General features: G+C 54.7%; 3 protein-coding genes across 3 annotated transcripts; all 3 read right to left on the reverse strand.

The window, feature by feature from the left end:
- Window positions 1-259: 259 nt before the first annotated feature.
- On the reverse strand, window positions 260-6,695 carry SPSK_00975 (RasGEF group protein; the record flags this gene model as incomplete). Its single annotated transcript, XM_016727907.1, has 2 exons — window positions 260-5,960; window positions 6,133-6,695. The coding sequence occupies 2 exons, from the start codon at window positions 6,693-6,695 to the stop codon at window positions 260-262; spliced, it is 6,264 nt and encodes a 2,087-aa protein (XP_016583962.1).
- A 6,305-nt stretch (window positions 6,696-13,000) lies between these two features.
- Window positions 13,001-15,882, reverse strand: SPSK_10361 (vesicle-fusing ATPase; the record flags this gene model as incomplete). Its single annotated transcript, XM_016736811.1, has 7 exons — window positions 13,001-13,285; window positions 13,381-13,547; window positions 13,615-14,093; window positions 14,182-14,240; window positions 14,301-14,543; window positions 14,608-14,684; window positions 14,754-15,882. The coding sequence occupies 7 exons, from the start codon at window positions 15,880-15,882 to the stop codon at window positions 13,001-13,003; spliced, it is 2,439 nt and encodes an 812-aa protein (XP_016583963.1).
- Window positions 15,883-16,817: 935 nt separating this feature from the next.
- Window positions 16,818-19,341, reverse strand: SPSK_01025 (protein arginine N-methyltransferase 5; the record flags this gene model as incomplete). The annotated part of the gene is made up of 3 exons (XM_016727956.1): window positions 16,818-16,976; window positions 17,060-19,156; window positions 19,207-19,341. The coding sequence occupies 3 exons, from the start codon at window positions 19,339-19,341 to the stop codon at window positions 16,818-16,820; spliced, it is 2,391 nt and encodes a 796-aa protein (XP_016583964.1).
- Between the last annotated feature and the right edge of the window lie 126 nt (window positions 19,342-19,467).

The following is a 19,467-nucleotide window of genomic DNA, read 5'->3' on the forward strand; positions in this document are numbered from 1 at the left end:
AACAAGAAGACACTTGCATGCCGGTGCTTTGCTATGCAGGGGTATAGGGTGCAAGTAAAAATGACAATGATAAACAATTAAATAAAACAAAGAGCAGACGGCCAGTGGGAAGAAAAGTAGAGGCCGCGATGAAACGAGAAAATGAAGGTACGGCAGTGCATGTGTTGACTAAACATGCACACCGTAAATAAAAGAAGATAGCGAGAAATATTGAGGAGATGTGGGAGGGTTGCATGTAGGATACAGGCAAGACACCGTCCTACTCCAGAGCGTCGGAGTATTTGCGGATGTCGTCGTCGCTTAGTGCGCTCATCCAAAGGCAACGTTCCGTGATGCCCTCGATCGGCTGGAAGTTGTAGAGAGCGCTCGCCTCGACGAGCCGTAGCACCGTCTTGACAATGCTAGCCGCAAACCGGCACCGCTCAAAGTTGACCAGGGGGGGTGTTGTGGGTGAGCTGGCGATCTCAGAGGGCCGTTGGGCGTTGAAGAGCAAGTCGTGCGTGTAGATGCCCACAAATGGGATGCAGCCCGCATCCGCATTGTCGATCCCAACGGCCTCCATCTCGGCGCGCAGACCATAAAAATTGCGCGTCGGCGAGACCAGTGCCTCGAGGTCGCGCAGCGTACGGGCGTCGCACGGTGGTATCATGGCCCACGTCCTCGCAAGTCGGCCAACCTCGTTGCTCGTCAGTGCAATCGTGATTTGGCTCATCGTTGCGTAGTTACGGTACCGCCGGCAGTGTGCTGCAATGTGGATGAATTTGATGAGGCAGCGAGCACGCTCCTCCAAATCCTGTGTCAGGATCACCTCAGAGATGGCCCACTTGACCATGATGTTGAAGCGGGCAACAACGACCTCGACGCCACGGGCGTCCGAGTTGCGCAGGAAATCCACCCAGGATCGAGAATTGCCATTCTCGGCGTTCTTCCACCGCATCTCAATCAGCTCCTTCCAGTCAATCTCGTGAAGCGCATCCTTTTCAATCAGCGTGAACTGCTGCGCAAGGATCTCCGATTCGAATGCAAGGATGAACGGCAGGTGAACCGAGAAGGCACGCGCTGCCTCAGCCTTGGCTGTCAACTGTGCTGGGGACGGTTCGAAGACGAACCGCAGGCCCATGGAACTTAGGACCTCGGCCTCCTCCGCTTGCTTCTTCGAACGCAGTGTCTCAGGCGCTGCTCCGTCAGGGCTCGGCGTTGGCGGAAGAGGCTTGTCCTCCCAGACCTGGAAATCGTGAAGCTCGGGGATCTTGGCGGTATCGGGTGACATCTGCAGGGCCTGGACAAGCGTAATGGGCGGCGACGGTGGGTGACCGTCGTGGATATGGATGTCTTCCACAAGCTTGCCAGGATGCTGCTCCTGGAACGGAATTGACGGCGTCTGCGATGGTTCTATCTGCGGGTCGCCAATCGGGTGGGCAGGCATGCGCGAAACGACAGTGTTCGAACGCACAGGGCCCTGTGTGGTGCTGGGGCCGTAAATACCAAGCTCGTCAGTCTCGTCAGGGAATTCAACAGATAGTTCGGAAGAAAGGTCACTGGCATGGTCGCTCTCGTCCTCTAGGAAGGAGACGTCCGTTCCTTGGCCGGGGCTTTGTGGCATTGTTTCTCCGGGAGGGATCTTCTCAATGCTTTCCGTCTTTTCGACAACCTCATAGGAGTCTTGGTGAACAAGGTGGCCGCTGCTGCGGCCCGTGGGGGTCTGGACGCTGCCCTCATTGGCTTCTTCAAAGATGGACTGGTTGGCCCATTCTTCGGTGGGAGCACCTTTACTCCTCCCGTCGTCGGTAAGGCCACGGTCAAGCAAAGGTATGGACGAGTACGACTCGCCGGATTCGGACAAGAAAGACTGTACATCTTCGACCATGCGGGGCACTGCGGCTGGGCGAAACGCGGGTGGCGGCGAAAACGCTGGAATATGCGAAGAGGTGGCCATTGAGCTGCTTCTTGGCTCGTCTGTCCCTCCCCCATATTGACTTTCGATTGCATCCAGTTCCGTGGCAGCCACAGTGCTCTGCTGAGCAGACTTGGAGAGCAGAGACTGGTGAGAAGGAGCGAGGTCGCTGTGGACGATTTGTCTATGTCGGTGGTCGGTCTTTTCTTCTGCTGTCAGGCGGTTGCTGTCTGAGGCATCTTGCGGGGCCAAGAAACCGCTCAGTGGCGGTGCAGCAGTGCCTTTGGTCAACGTAGTGGGTGAGAACACCTTGGATGGAGGCTCGGAGAAGGAGAGTTTCTTTGACTTGCGCTCAAATTTTCCCTCAAGCTTCAAGAGAGCCGATTCCACGCCACCGTCGTCATCCACATCATCTGGGATTTGAGCTAGCTTCTGTGCCTCCGCTTCGAATGAAGGACGCATAACAGGCTTCGATGAGTAAGTGCTGAACATGGACATCCGTTTCTTGAGCTTCTTCTTGTCGGTCATCATGCCAACGGAAAACGTCTCCTCTTTGTCGCGTGTAAAATCAACCGAAATCACATCTACAAACCCACCGGACTCCCGCGCCCGACTGTGCACAAAGGAGCTGCGAATCGATTCCGAGTATGTGGTTAGGGAGCCAACCGATCGTGAGCGCCGAATCGGTCCTTGGTCTAAATCGCCCACAGTGGTGACAGCCCGCAGATCACCGCCGGGACGTCGCCGTAAAACGCGAGGAGGCTGCGGCGCCTGGGTCTCAGACGCGTCGTCAACAGACGCGTCGGTGTAAGTGCTGGCGTTGAAACTGAGGATACCCGTAGGCGGTGCAGTGCCACTCGCGTAGGACGCTAACCGGCCGCGCCGGTATGAACGGCTGGATTTGTGTGACTTATACGATCGGTTAGAGCGGTGTCTTGAGTGTCCTTGAATCCAGCTCGGCTGTGGCCGACGAATTGGCGGTGAGCTTGAAAGGCCGAAACTGTTTGTCGCCGGGTTCTTGTTCATCACGACAGCAACCTGCACTTCGCTCGAGGCCTCATCTACGCCATCCTCACCGGGCCGCTGCGGAACGATGATGCTGTCTTCAGGTTCGTGTTGCAGCACATCAACACCTAACGGGGGGCGAGCGCTAGTGTCTTCAACCAAGAGACCGGACGGCCCGACATTGGAACTGTGTCCCAGTGTATCCATGTCTGGAACAAACGGGGGCAGTGGATCCATAGAAAGCGACGACCGAACGACTTGTTCGCCAAGGGCGAAAGACGAGGGGCGGGGGGTTCCCATTGGCTGTCCAGGTGGTGTTGTCGGGGGCGTCGGGTCGGCTGCCACCGACAAAAAGGATTCACCAAACAATTCGACCGATGCATTGTTGCTGTTGGGTTGAGCCAGTGCACCTGTCATGACCGGGAATTCTAAAGGAAGAGTGCCATCAACGATAACAATAGACTTGCTTCCGGTAGTGATACCCGTGTCACTGATTGGCCGTACCAGATTGTCAACTCCGCCGGGAGTCCAGCCAAGGAAGAGGCTGTCGGAGTAGGCCGAGGCTGCTACTTTCGGTTCCGGTTGCCGCTGTGCATGAGTATCGGGAACGGCTCGAGTTTCATTAGAAGCATCACCGCCAGGCTGCGCAGCGGCAGCATCCAGGGAGGCATCTTCTCTAACCGCCACCTTAAAATCCTCGGCAATTTTAGCACCGAGAAGGTCGATTCGAATAGGAGGACGGAAGCCGTTAATCCTTGGCCGAGCTTGCGGGACAATAGCAGTGCCAGGGAGTCGGTTTGTTGTCGCGCCACGGGGCCCAATCGGCGCCATGTTGATAAAGTTTCCCTGGGTAGAAGGGATGGCCTGGCCTCTAGTGCTCAACGCCCGTCGAACGCTGCCGAGTAGCTTACGCATGCCCGGGCTTGACATTGCCGATGCCTTCAGCTTTTGCGAGTCTGGCGGCTCCAGAGCATATGGCTGAAAGAGTGTTGTTTGGCGACCGACACCACCACTGGTTCCTGGTGGAAGGACTTCAACGTACGGCTGGCCTGGAGGAAATATGGCACCACGAACTAGGCTGCCAGCGTAAGGGAGAGACATCAAGATCTCATTGTTCTTCTGCAGCAACTTGTCCATAGTTGATTGTTCACGCAGAGAATCTGTGAGGCTATTGTTTCTCTTGTGTTGTTGTATGTGGCCAGACGACTTCTGGCCGTCGCTGGGCCGAACACGTTTACCGACAAGTGCGCGAGGAGTTGTTGCAACAAGACCGCTCGCACTGTAGACTAACGACGGTTCCGCAGGATGTGCACCAAGTGGCTGCCCTATACCAGCTTGGAGGAGACGAATGTTCTTTGTTGGGAATGAGCAAGAGACAATATCTAAGCTCGTGATGCTCGCCGGGGAGGCTTGCCTCCGAGCACTGAAATCATTCGTCGATTCCCGGTTTTCCGGAGTTGCTGGGCGGTCACCAAGCACAACGGAGTCGATATGGGCAGCCTGGTCCCCTGTCGCTCGGAAACTGCTACCCGGCTCAGGTTGGACCATGGATTCGGGGGATTGGAAGTGTGTGAGAAAGTCGGAACCGTCCTCGTCATCTTCCTCATCTGGTAAAGCACCAACAGCAACCTGCTCCCAGAAGCTGGGGTCGAGGGTGGGATTGCGGTGACCAGCAGTACCGCCTTGGGAGATTGGTACTTCGGGTCCAAGAGAGTCGTCAAAATCGGGGCCGTCCCAATACTGGGCACAGGAGCGCCGCCAGCATTTTTTGAGTTCCGTCAGAATCTTGAGCTGGACCTTGCGCCCACTTGCGTCCTGGGAAAGTTCATTCACGAATCCGTTGAGAAGCTCGCAAAATAGGACACGCAGTTCGTAGTCGATCACGAAGTCGTCCATGAAATAGTTAAGGATCCAGTGGCGAAGAGCGACAAAGGTACGGACGCGAACAACCATGCCGACTTCGTCTGATCTCTCGACAGCCCAACGCAAACGGGCGACGAGCATCCGAAGAAGGTCCCGTGCGTCGAGGAAAGCACGGTAAGTGAGGAAGAAGTCAGAAACGAGGTCGTAGTCCATGAACTTGGGAGAGGTGATTTCCGCAACGAGACGGGGTGGTGTTGCAGCAGTGATCGTATTTGTCACCGGTGAGAAGCGGACAATGGTGCGGTCGTCGCACGCCGGCTTGAAAGTAAGAGAGTCGAACATTTCCGGAACAGACATCGCATAGTTGGAATGGTAGGCTGGACGCAGCCCCACGGGTTGCTCATCTACAAGGAAGCGCGGTGAACCAAGGGGCGAAGGAAGACCTTGTGCTTTGCCTTTCTGCCTCTCAAAAATGTCTTGCCGTGGAGAAACTAGCGAGTCCTCCTCCAGCAATGAGTGAGAGTGATCAAAAGCCGGGCTGAAATATGATGGCCGGCTCGAATGGGGCTCGTCGGTCGGGGCATACGACGAACCGCGAAGAACAGGCGTACCGCGAAGCGTAAACCGAGGAGAACCTAGCTTCCACGTAGGTATGGCGATTTCGAGGTGAGGCACGGAGGCGTTCGGATGCGTTGGGGCCAGGTCCTCCAAGGTTTTTGCACGTTGTTTATCGTCTGCCGGCTGCGTAATGACGATCTTGAAGCCACCTGGTTCAGACTCGCGCGCAATGCTTGTATCCTGGACTGTCGAGTCGGATATGGCCCTGCGGTGCCCGCCTCCTGGCCGCACTGCTACAGCACCGGCTGTGCTGGGCCGTGGAACCACACTGCGCGACGAGTTGTTGGAGTTAAATAAGAGAGGCCCCTGCACAGGAAGTGCCGTGGGCGAAGAGGGTTGGTCCGGTGTCCAATCGCTACCGAAAAGTTTGCTTGTCGTTTCTAACCGCAATGGCTGCCGCTGAATCTCGTGCCTTTGCTCTTTCTGATTCTGTTGCATCTCCTGCTGTGGTCTGTGCAGTTGGTCGCTGCGCTTGTCCTGGTCTTGCATGAGGACATCGAGACCTGCTGTACCAGGTGGCGTCATGGGAAACACGAAATTCGGCTGGGGCGATCGCAGGTGTACGGGTCGCACTGTCGGCCTGTGGTAATGTCCGTCAGTCAGCCAAGTTCATGAAGCCCAGAAGAAACCCAAAACATGAGACATGCAAGGATATGGGCGACCTCGTGCTCGCCAAAGTACTCGTTCATCTATTCATTCCTCCCCTCGGATTCCCGGCCTGCTGCTTCTTTATACACTCCTTGACCACTCACCTCAAATATATGCGGCCGTTGTTACCCACATTGGCCACGGTGAATTGCCGGCCCTCTCGACCAGCAGACGACCCATCAGGTGCAATATCCCACTTGTCACCTCCGTCCACAGGCTCTTTCTTAGATAGCCGGTCGATCTTGTTCTCCTCTTGGCTCTTGCGCTCGGTGGCGGGCAGAAGAGACTTTGGTATCGCAGTTGGCGAGGTTCGTTTCTTTGGCCGGGCGATGGTGAGGCGTGTGCCCACTCTGTCGCTCTCGCGGGGTTGGGTCATACGGCGGAGCTTCAGCTCACGCAGCGAGCCACCGCTATATGTGACCGACCCGGTCTCGCCTTCTCGTGCGCCATGCAATCTGCCAGCCACCGCTTTCGCACGCGCGCTCGAGGAACCGGGTAGTCGCTTTGGTGACGTTGAGGAGCGAGAATGCGCGGCTCGTAGCTGTGACAGTGATGGTGCTTCCGGCGGCGAAGGTGGCCGTAATGGCGGGTATGCTGATGCTGTCCGGTCTATGACTATCCGCTCACCGGTGGGTGACTGGATCGGGAGCTCGAACGAAGCCTCCATTGTCGACGGCGGCAGCAGCAACGCCCGCTCCTGGCACCGCTAGTGATATTGCTGCTGCTATATCGGCTTGTTCATCTGCTGCACAAGGCAGCCCGCACGGGGAGGCGGCAATATGGTGGTCTGCCACAATAGCTCTTCAACAGCGATTCGGGGCCGGTGGGACAATGGAATGTGTCGATCGTGGGGTTGAGGCCAAAACAGTTGGCACGCAGCGTCTTATCTGGACGTAAGGGCAGCCTCGTGCTCGATTATAGCTGTCGAAAGAGGACGGAAGGGAAAAGCATAGGAAAATAGTAGAGAAAGGAGTCAACAAAAAGTGTACTTTGTTCTGATGCTAGGTAAATGTGTGGTCGTATGTGTGAGCATACAGAGAAGGAGCACTGGTCTACAGAACAGCGAGCAGGAATTGCTGCTCTTTGCACGGAAAATGGCGGATGGGCAGTTCGCCTCTCGACGGAAGCTGCATAGCATAGGCAATAAGGAAAGAGCGTGGTGTACTGGAAAGTGGGAAGGGGCGTTGGGTGGAGTCGAAGGCTCATGTGGTGGGTGCGCGGAAGAAACAGCAACACTAAGTCGCAATGCTAAACAGACACAGGTTATTTGATATGTCGTAATTACTCTGTGTGCAGTGAACGCGCCGTAGTCGCATTGGAGAGACGAGGCGGGAAACACATGCCGTTCACAACAATACATAGTGCAAAGTCTTTTAATTATTACAGCTCTGCCCTCCTCTTCTTCTTGCACTCGGATACGTGTCCGAAAAACGGAATGCCTTATCCACTGGAACTTGGTCGCGCCTGCCTTGAACAAAGAACGGGTTCTTGCCCGTCACGGAAACCATAAACAAGGCAGCTGCAATCTTTGGTTGGCATTGCCTCGGAAAGCAGTGAAGGTGCGGCTCGAGAGCGAAGAGAAGGAAAGAACGCGTCAATATGAGAAAGAGAAGGTGACGAGGGTTGGTCGAAAGGCCGCATTGTCCAATAATAACGTCAACAACAAAACTGCCAACAGCTGGACATGCACTCGAAAGACCACCCGACACGAAAAAGCGAATGAGGCAAAGACGAACGCAAGACCAAACACTGGGCACCAACTGGTGCGAGCATCAGGCTAACAGCGGAAGGATTGTCGCCAGTAACGGTACGCATGAGAGAAAAGGGGAAGCTGGAAATAAGGTGACTTTTTGCCGAAATATCAGCCCCCTGGTAAATTGGCTCCTTGGGAAGCATTGAAAGGTGCGCTACAGGGGTCTGTCTGCGACTGGGACAGGACTATTGATTACAGATTGGTACTTACAAGGGGGACTTCGGATGGGACAGGTTCACAGCGAGACCGCTGGAAAAGCGAGGTCATTTATCGTCCAGCCGCTTCCCTGCAAAATATGGGCGAGAGAGCTAACCGGGTGCAGTGTGACGAAAGAAGCAGACCAGGGTGTTCCTGGTGGCATACTTCATACTCCATATGTCGTACACTCAGAGTCATCCCAGGGCAGAAGCCACGATGGGTGACACAACACTGGCCGTAGCTTTGACCAGGCCGTGTCGGCCCGTTGCTGGATGGGGGGATAGGCTTCATTTTTCTGCAAATAACACGACCAACGCAGCCAACGAGCCAAAGGCCCAATGGAGGTGCAGCTACGACGCCGCCAGCCAGCCTCAGTGATTCTGGTCTGGCCAATATCGCGCACGTCATGGCTTGACCCAGTCCATCTACTCCGTTAAGTGCTTGCGACGCCTGACATCGCATGGAGATCAGACCCAGCTTCCACACGACTGGTTTGGAAGATTACGGGCTACAAGAACAGGCGGGTGACAGCGCTGAAACAGTGTGAATGCGCAAAACAGTGAGCACAAATTCACAAGCTTCTATCCGGATTGCAGAAGTGGGACATCGAGTGCGTTCACCCCACTCGCGAGTCATCGCTACTCTCCAGCGTTGGACTTTGACAGTGAATATGGAAAGAAACGATGCTGATCATTGAGGAATATCACCGAGAGACAGTGTGCTCCGCGCCGATTCGACAACCGAAAAAGCAACGACTCGACAATCACGACAATCACGACGATGCCCTAGACACATCACGAGGCGTGCTCTTCAGTGACGTTGGCGCATTTTAGACGGTACTAAACGCTTGTGATATTCTCCATGATGGTTAGGTCGCGCAATGTCCTTGAACAGAAATATGAGAGCCTGGAGCTAGCCGTGTGGTGGTTGGTAAGTACTTTTGTCGCGCGCAACCGTTTGCCATCCGTCGTCTTCGGGCACAGCCGATCGACAGCAAAAACCCACATGACGAAAGATTAGGACGTCTGCTCTTCCAATGCACCTGTCACGACCTTTACAGCGCATCCTCTGAGCGCGAAGTTTGGACCCGCGAAAATAACGGCGTCGCGCTTGATCCAGGCTAGCGCGTGATGGGCGTGAATGGGATGAGAACGGGTCGCATCACAGCGCTCATCACAAAAAGCAACAAAAGGTCAGCCAACCAGATCCAGGGCCAAGCCAAAACAAGTCTAGCCCGTGCCCTTTATAAGCCGTAAAGGGCTCAAAACGGTTGCGCCGCTTTCTTCCGTCTTTCCGTCTGTACAGTCCCTTTGACTCTATACTTCTGGCCAACTAGCTTGAGACCTGTTTCGCCAGCTCGACGTCAAACCGTTGAAGAAAGAATTCAACGGACACGATCTGCATGTGTAATTGCATCGCAGTGCTGTCCTTGTGTTTGCCTTCATAGCTGCCGAGTCGTCATACGATGACAGAACAAATGCACAACGTCGAAGATGCCTTCGCTTACTATTTCCGGCAGTTTCCAAGAATGCAATAGGAACGGTAAGCAGTATACGGAGTGCTCTCTTAATGCTTAAGGCATAAGTCTGTCGAAGGATAACGGGCGCCAGAAAAGGGAACCAGATCGCCTCATCTGTCGTTGGCGGAGACTTCTTGCAGGCTGCATGGCAGTTCTAGTCGGCTTACTGCGATTAACCAGTGTCCATATGTTACCAGTCGCAGTCATTGAAACCCTCGGGCCACAACAGTAAAACCTTTGCCTTCTAGCATGCAGGCGAGATGTCACGCAAGGACATAAGATTCAGCCGCAAGCTACTTACTGCAAGCAACAACAGAGGCGAGTTACGTGGGGCTTAATCACTTGCCAGCATATTGCCCTAACGTGTCGCCGCTCGGACCTCCTTGGTGAAAGCCAGTATCGACGAGATGGGTGCAAGTATTTTCATATGATTACTTCTTTTTCATATCGGCGCGGCCCAATCTAGCGAATTCCCGACTTCGAGAAACATTAACTCGCAAGATACTCCACCCAAGATATCTAACACGGGAGAAAATAGCGGCAATCTCACCAACCGTTCCGGGTCCTGCAGAATGTCAGAGACCTGGGCAGTTGCAAAAGTATGTAGCTCCGTACCAAGAATCTCTCCCGAAGATGTATGAGCATTGACAAGATACGTCCTATTACTCTGCAGCACCTTTCCAGCACCCAGCAGCACATCGGAGGTTTTGATCTGCTCATGCCGTCGCTCTCATGCAAGTCTGCTATTCATGCCTGCTTCCAATGATGTCTTCCGATGTTTTGATTCCAGCTGCACTTTCTTTCAGGATCCTGCCGCTCTGAAGGATCATACGACCAGGTTCAACCAGCAGAGTGGGTAAATTGATTCCGTTGCAAGGCAGCGAGGGAGTCTGTGCTACGCTTGGCATGTACACGTTGTGGGCGGGTTTCTGGGACCATTTCCACGAAAGCACCCCAACGTATACACACACTACACATACTCTAAAAGCGGCCGGAAGACAAAAGGTATTTTGAAGCAAACATAACATCAGCGGCATTCGTCAACAAGTCCTGTTATTTTCAAAGGGGGGAAGGAAATACACTTGCTCCGACGAATTGCGAAACACCCCGTACGTTTCTATGGTTCCAGAATTTTAGCAGCCTCCTCATGTCGTTGTCGACCCGTCACAACTTACACAGACGGCGAGGTCCCACCCTGCAAGGAGACATCAACAAACAGATCAAGATAAAAGCTACGAAACAACAACTTGTACAGCCAGGCAACGCGCCCTAAACGCGACGTATCTTTTGTATCAGATTACTAACAAAAACGCGCCGTTTTCCATTGGCACTGGCTGGCAAGAGTCACAATGGCCAGTGTCCCGACAATCGGGGTGGGCGACTTCCCTCCATATGTGGCGTACAGAAGTCTTCAGCTCCCAATGCATTCAGCCAGGCGAAAATCCCATAAGCTGAAAAGTGAAATGCAGGCCTCCTTTTCCCCATCAAATCCAGGACCTCCCAAAAAACAAGAAAAAAAAATCGGCTCTGCTATGGGGTTAATATGGCGGTGCGACATGCATCTGCACCGCTGCAGGTCAAAACTTGGCCTATGAAAAGGCAGCACCCAGTTCCGAGATCAAGGCGCCGTCGGCACAAGACAGGCGACCAGATAGAGATGCATCGAATTGTTGTTTTGAAATCCAGACATGTCAAAAAGAGGGGGCAACGGAAGAGGGAACATCGCACTTTCTTAGCCCACTGGGCCGGGGTAACAAGATTCATTCCGGGGGCCAAACCAGTTGACAGATTGGCAAACAGGACTTGGTTTGTTGGGAGCATTGGGGGCAGAAGAACATGATGCCTCAAGGTTCACATAAACTGCTGTCGTTGTTGTCAATACCTGCAAGCCACAATGACGCTGGCCCAAAGGCCGGCCGGCCCTGGAGAGATGGCCGCCATTTGCTAAGTATTAATATGGAAGCAGCAATCGTCCGTCATTGGGACATTGGAGGTAAGCTACCAACACCAACTGCTCCCGCAGCCGCACGCCACTTGTTCACGGCATCATATATCGATTTTCGAGAGACATCGAGGTCGTGCAAGCGACCTAGTCTCGACGAGAATGGTGGTTTTCCAGCCCAACGTTTCGTGCCCTCGCCAATGCCAGGAACGACCTACTTCGCAGGGGCGGCCCATTGACCAAAAACGGACAAAGCGCCAACCCTATTTGTCTTACAGCGAGCGTCATCTACTCAGTAGTCTGCTTCGAGTTTCTCGGGACCGCCTTCCAGGTCCCGGTGCAATAAAAGTAGGCCCGGGGCCTGGGTCTTCGTGGTTTCATTATGTCTCCATCCACATCTTGGGAAGTATGCCAAAACAAACACAGCTTGAGACTTATTCGCCAATCTAGGCTCGCGAGGGCTAAGCCATGGTCAGCGCTGAAAGGAAGACAGGATGGGGCAGATGAAACCCCGGTGTGGTTAGCTACAAGTCCGTCTCGGAATGCTCTGCAAGTTGCAGTGCTTATATCCCAGCGGGAAAGGTCCTACTCAGGGGGTAGCAAAATAAAAAAGCAGTAAGACCAGGCGGCCACGACGGGGCGAAAGAGCGACAGTCAGACGTGGTCAGGCAAAAAAAATGAAGGTGTAAAAAAATCTCTCGCCAGGTGAGCAGAAGAGGTATAGCCTCAGCAAGAGCATATTAAGAAAGAAAGAGGCTGTCCCAGGAGCCAAGTTGTCGGGTTATAAGGCAAGTGGAGCAACAAGAAAGCCAATAATCGTGATAAGAGCTTGCCAAGTGGGCTCATTAAAGATGCATACACCAATACGAGTACTTTTACGAGAGACTCTCCAGATAGTATCCTTTCGTTTCATGAAAGAAAAAGGGTTTGTCCAGGAAATAGAAAGTGTCGAAGAGGAGGAAACACGCAGACCTTCACCAAATGGCGACGCATAAATAGAGGGAAAAAGGAAATGTAGCAAATGACACCTCACGGTGCGAGTGACCATCCGTTGACTCAAAATCGGTTTGTGACACATCACATGAAGCTAAATAAGTTAAAACAAGCCCCCACCTCCCTTCTCTCTCTCTCTCTGTCTCTCTCTTTTAGACAGAGAGGAAAAGTAACCGTAGGAAGTATGCCAGCATAAGGGGGGAGGTCGGGAAATAAATAGTTGCATCTCTGCGTGCTCAAAATCGTATGCCTGTGTACTGCTTTGTTGCCCTTGCTTTTATGGAGTTTTCGGCTCTCACGTCAAAACAAAAACAACGTAAAACAACAGGATACAAGCCTTCCCGCCGAAGTAAAAGCCACTATATATACTGCATTATTTTAATTCATACAAATGTGATATACTAGTTTTATCTAATCTTACGAAACGTCGTTATTGGCAGTTGATCACAATGTTTGTCAAAAGCTATATGATATGTCGAATCTTGGACCTATCTGTACATCCGTATCCAAGGTTCATGAAGTGCAGAGTTCCAATCTTTTCTTGTTCATCATTTTCATATCCGTCTCTTACAGCTCCGGGCTGTTGGCGGCAATGGATCGGCTAATCTGCTCAGCAAACCACGAGGCCGAGTCGTCAACCATGGCGGCCGACTCGGCCATGGTCAGCACCGTCTTGATGCCGACGCCGACCTGGTCGCTACCGCCGTTGAACTGGCGCACAGTGTTGATGGCCTGGTTGATGTCGGCCGGGTCTGGGAAGGCGCCAAACTGCTGGAGAGCAGTCGCGAGCTCGCGCACATCGGCAACGGCGGGGACGGCGATCTGGCGGTCAAAGGACTCCGTCATGTCGATCTGGTCGAGGACGGAGCGGCGCGAGGTGGTGGCCAGGATGAGCAAGCGGTGGCCTTTGGGGGGTGTGCCTTGAGCAAGGTCATGAGTGCCTGGACCATGATGTTGGACATCCTCGGGCCAACCGGGTTCCACTCGATAAGGCGCTCAATGTTGTCGAGAATCAGCAGACTAAGCGGCGATTTGTAGGCGTCCGTAAAGACCTTGTGCAGGTAGTCCTTCTTGCCGGCCTCGTTGAAGTAGCCGACGAGGTTCTCGGGTGTAACTGGACAGAGTAGTTAGTATGACGTCTCAACGCGTGTGTGGGGGTTAGTGGTAGATGCAACACGTACTGGCTTTGATAAAGGGAAAAGCACTCTTGATGGCGACATGAGTCGCCAGTGCCGTCTTGCCGCTGCCGGCCGGACCGTACAGAAGCACCGACAGTGTCCGTAGACGGTCGAGCTGGCGAACGTTGTTGGCGTAGACCATGCATTCCTTGACGATGCTCTGGATGTTGACCGAGTAATCAAGGATGCCGTAGGTCAGTGCCTGCTCGAGCTCCTCGTCCGAGACACCAAACGCGGCCTTGACTTCCGTCAGCGCGTTCTCAAAGTCGCTCATGTTGACCTTCATCTGCGAAACGTCGTCGCTGATGCCGGCCATGGTGTCCACTTTGATGTGGCGGTTGAAGGCAAACGATGTGGCACTCTTCACGAGACCCGACAGCTCGGCACCGCTGAAGTTCTTGGTACGTGCGGCCAGCCTGCCGACGTCGACATCGCGATCTAGGATGTTGTTTTGCAGCATCTTCGCAGTATGGATCTTGAGACTAAGTAAGAGGTTAGTATTCGTACTCAGATGGCAGTAGCAATAACAAAAGAACAAAGGAACAATAGGCGCAAAACTGATGGACGTACATTTGCACACGGCCTTGCTCGTCAGGCAGCGAGATTTCAATTTGGACTTCAAGACGACCCTGGATTTGTTAGTGACCGTTGTTCTGCATATAGTGTAACGTCGAGACAGAGAGACTTACAGGACGCAGCAGGGCATCATCAATCATGTCCTTACGGTTGGTCATGCCGACCAACAAAATGTTGTTGAGCTGGTCGACACCATCGAGCTTACTCAGAAGCTGGTTGACAACACTGTCGCCAACTCCGGTTCCGCCACCGGCTCCGGAGCCTCTCTGCTTGCATACTGCATCCAACTCGTCGAAGATGATGACATGCAGCTGCGACTCGTCGCCCTTCTCCTTGTACTCCTTCTCGGCATCGGCCTGGCACGTTTGTTAGTATACTGCGTTGCAAATGGACAGTTTAACACAGCGAGCAACGACTTACAAAGAGCTTCCGGATGTTCTCTTCACTCTGGCCGACGTATTTGTTGAGCACTTCCGGGCCATTGATGACCTTGGGTTCTGCGAGACGTTGTTAGTATAAATTCTGTATCATATCGACAGAGGGGGGAAGAGGGGGTCTTGCCATACCTCTTGCATTGAGCATCTTGCCGATTTGTCTAGCAATAAGCGTTTTACCGGTACCGGGTGGGCCGTAGAGCAAAATACCCTTGACGTGCAGCACGCCCAGCTTTTCAATCAGGCCTGGCGGGAAAATGCGCGACGCAAAAGCACGACGGAAAATGGTCGAGAACTCGTTGTCGAGACCGCCGATGCCCATGTCCTCAAACTTGAAGTCGGGCGCAATAATCGAGTTGGCGGCGGCGCGCTTCGTCGAGCCGGACAGTTTCATCGGCGAGCCCGCGTTCTTGTAAAAGGCAATGTTGGTCTGCGGCACCATGATACCGCGCGCGGCCGGGTCTGTACGCACGGCGCCTTCGCTTCCTGCGGCGCCAGCCTTCTCCATGCTCAGGTCAGCCAGCTGCACAGTCTTGACAACGAGCGACAGCGGCGTGTTGCGCACGTCAATCAGCAAACGCTGGCCGGGTGCGAAGATGTGATTGGCAAAGGTCTGGACCATCTGCTGGGCAAGCGCATCCTGGTCGTAGGTGATGTCGGTGACCTTCTTGGTGGACGCGAAACCGACCTCGACGTCCATGGAGCCCAGGTAGCTCTGGCCACCCGTGCTGCTGGAGAAGGGATTGTAGATCTCGGCGACAAGCTCGTCCATCATGCCGACACGCAGCCATGTGCGCTGAGGGTCCGAAAGAGAGATGCAGCCGTCAGGAAAGCCGGGCGTCGGCCGCACCGTGACAACATAGTCTCCATCAATCATGCTGCCAGTGAGGCGCAGGTAGAGGTCGGAACCATCGCGGGAGGGCGGAAAATCGCGCGGCGAGACGGCGCAGATATTGGTGAAGATGTACATCTGCTGTAAGGTCTTGTCGTCGACCTTGGCGAGGCGTAAGCGGACTGAGCGGCCGCCACCACCACCTCCACCGTAGTTGGGCGGGGGTGACCCATAACCGCCGCCGCCGCCCTGGCCGTACTGTGGCTGGCCACCGCCACCCTGATAGCCAGCGGACTGAGGAGGTGCGCCGCCGTAGCCGCGTGGGTGGTCATAGTTGGGGGGAGGAGCGCCGCCGCCGGCGCCGCTGCCGGGGCGACCGGGCAAACCGCCACGACCGGCCTTGCCGAATAGATTGTTCCGCAAATCCATAATGGTGTCTGATGTGTTCTGAGTTTGAGTATTCGGTAGAGAGTACAGCTTCCAGCCGTCTCAATAGTTTGAGGATCGTGAGCAGGTCCTGCCTGGAAAGACGTGTGTCCGCAAGAAGGCTATCTATACGATAGATGTGGTCAGCGATGGCGAAGCTGACAACAGGTAAGAAACAGGCTTGAGTTGAGTGTTACCTGTCGGCCGAATGGATCGTAAGGGAAAGAAAAACAGTAGCCTTTATGTTCGTCAATTGTAGTTGTAGAGGGAAACAACTGCAGAATAGAAAGAGCCGTTTCGTTGGGAGTTGATGATCAGGAAGGAGCTGGGTTGCTTCAGGTGCCGTTTCAGGGAGTTGGAGTACGTTTCTAGGGAGGCTCGGGAGGCAGGAGCTGGTGGATTGGTGAAAGCTGCGCCTTCTCTGTAATGCTGACGTTGCCCCTCATTATCTCAAGGCCAGTTAGCGTGGCTCACTAGCCAATGCGCCGCTGGCCTAAGAATAGGGGCTATTTATCTGTACATTTTTTGAGCAGTCTGTACATTAGGCAGCTCATTTACACGCTAGAATTGTGCTCCATCTCTGTAGAGCTATGTACCTCTCAGTGTCTCGTAAGTACCAACATGTGTGGCTTCTTCTTCAGGCTTCCAGAATAAACAACTATCATCAACGCCGCCTAAGAACTCCTCATGTGTCCCCCCAAACACCAAAACACACAGCGTTGAAATGTTGGCATTCGTCATAGTCTTTTCATTCGTCATAGTATTTTTTGATGATATTGGGTGCAGCTAAATGCTAAGCTGTGGATTTGAGCAATACATTCAAAGCAACATGCAATACGCAATATTCTCCTTTTTGAGGCTAGATCATAGCACGTGAACCTCTCCCCTCCCCTTGAAATGCTTTTAGACCAAGCTTGACCTCATATATTGTAGATTTCTTACATCAAGCAGGCCACATTGCGGCTGCTGTGCAGCTCCGACGCGGCAACCTTGACGCGCGAGCTCGGGCCGGCCCAGACAAACACCTCGACCAGCCATTCGTACCACACTCTTGTGTCGTCTGTCTGGCGCCACATGCTGACTTCGATCTCGGAATCCTGGGGCAGATAAAGGGGTTTCTGTATCATGTTAGCGACCAACGTGACCTGCGGCATTGTGCGATGTTGTGACTGCAACTCACCTTGAGAGGGAAGAAAATGGGGAACCACGAAATCATGTCCTTGCTCTTGTGGTCGATCTGGTCCGGCCGCGTGCTGATTTCAATTGGTTCAGGCGTACTGCCGTTTGCCGTCGGCGCTGGCTGGTACAGCACCGACTCGAAATAGCCCGCCAGGCCATGAATGACACCGCGCGGCCGGCACACAAACGTCAGGTGGCAGTGGCGCATGTTGTGCTCGTTGAGGCCCGTGGCCAAGTTCATGGCACCGCCACCGCCAGTCTGCACCTTCCTGTGGCCATGCTTTGCCGTCCAGTCCTCGACGAACGGCAGACGCACGGGATGCACAAACTCCCACGCCTGCTGGAAGCGTGGACGGCCCGGCACCTTTTGCGACACGAGGTCAATTGCAAACAGGTGTACGACGTACGGCGTCTCAAAGGCGTTTTCATTGCTCGGCGAGCGGCCCGACAGCTCCGCGTACACCTTGGGGTACGAGATGGGGCTGAGATGGGCGGTGTAGGACTGCGGAATCGAGATGCCGTGCGGGCGCGCAATGTGGCGCTGAATGCCGTCGAGGCACTCGGGCGACAGCTCGTTGTCGCCAAACGAACCGAGCAGCTCCGTAACCAGAATGTCGACCTTGGTCAGCGTGTTGTTGGCCTCGTGGCCCTCGGCGACGGGTCCTGCCCACTCGCGCATGTCCGTCTTGATCAGATGCACCTTGCCGCCCCAGACCTGCTTGTTCATGCGCAGCAGGTAGACGTAGGCGTTCTGGTTCTTCTCGAGCGCCCACAGCTGGATGGGCACGCCCGTAACCTTGCTGGCACGGATCACACGAGTCACAAGCGGACCACGGCCGGCGCCAGCCACAGCAACGACCAGCTCGGGGATCGTGGGCGTGCCATGTGCCACAGCCGCCGCACCGGGGCGAGGGATGGCCGACGACGGCCGGTTCAGCGTCTTCCAGTCAACCATAGCCGCCGCAATGGCCTTTTCGTACTGATCATACTTGACCGGGTCGCCCTCAAACACCTCGTACGTGGCCGACTCAAGGTTGTCTGCAAGCGGCTGGAGAGGCGACTGCAGCCAGTCTTGGAAATTGGCCAGCGTCGACGTCTCCGTCGCCGAGTACGGCTCCTGCTCGCGCTCAAGGTGCTTGATGTACGACAGCTGTGCGTTCTGTGTAGACTTGCGCTTCTTGTCATTCTGGTGGGCAGTGCGGTTGTGCGCATCGGCCAGGCTCGGGAAGTCGGCGCCGCTGGACCCGGACGGTGAAGGCGACGAGGGCAGGGAAAGGTCACCGCTGGTCAGCTCCTCCTCACTGGGGCCGGAATCCGCCAGGAGGATCCATGGTGCATTTTTGAGCCTCATGTACTTGTTGACCAGCGACTGGTGGTTTCGGCTGAGGCTCGGAAATCCCGCTCGGTTCTGCTGGAAGATGGATGCCGAGAATGTGAGGAAGTGCAACGGCTCGGCAAACCAGCGCGTCTGCAGCTCAATTTCGGGAAGCCGCTTCGGCACGCGAACCGCTACAAACAGCCGCGGCTCGTAGTCACACATGGTCCGGATCGTATGCCATGTGTCCCATGCGCTGTAGATGTCAATCTCCTCGCTGCCAGCAGGGTAGGCATCCGGCCCGGGCAGCGAGTCGCCCGTTTCCTCCAAGCCAGGCTCGCGGTACATGGGCAGGTGGACAACGATGCCGATCTGCGCCGCCAGCCGCAGAGCCTCCTTGATGGCGCGGCCATACTGCGCCACACGTTTCGGGTCGGCGTCGGCACGTGGGCCGGGAATGACGATGCTCCGCACGCCGCAGAAGCTGGCATACGACACCTCAAGGTTCAGCGCCTGGCGCGAGAGGTTAGCCACCAGCGGGTCAGCCGAGTAGAGGTCGATCCACGGGCTGCAGTAGGCGACGATGGAGGTGATGTTGGGACCGGGAAAGAGAGTCGTGTCCTCGTCTGTCAGTGTCGGTATTGTTGGGCCGGGCAACGACGGGTTGGCGCGCTCGTCGGCGGTCAAATCGCGAGCGGCGACGTTAGCGAGGTAGCTCTTCTGCAGCGCAATCACACGGTCGTGGAAGTGCTTGGTGGTAATTGGGGCCGTGGCAAAGGAGAACTAATAGAGTTAGCTGCGTAGAAAGAAGGGGTCCCAAACATATTCCTTACACCATAGTCCAGCAGGCGTCTGTACTGGTTGTCGGTCAACCCTTCCATGCGGCGCGAGTCATGCTGGCCGATATAGAATGAAGGCCGCGAGGCTTGGTAGCTCTCGTAGCCACTGTGGGACGACTGGCGAGACATCGCGAGCGACGTGTGTGATGCGATAGGCGAAGAGACACCTCGGAAGGAGGACGTGCTGGTCGATGGAACCGTTTCTGGTCGCGATCCGCCTTGGCGACAAGGCTTTCTATGCCTTGGAACTGTCGT

This window comes from Sporothrix schenckii, assembly GCF_000961545.1.
Source record: "Sporothrix schenckii 1099-18 chromosome Unknown Cont48, whole genome shotgun sequence".
NCBI classification, from domain to species: domain Eukaryota; kingdom Fungi; phylum Ascomycota; class Sordariomycetes; order Ophiostomatales; family Ophiostomataceae; genus Sporothrix; species Sporothrix schenckii.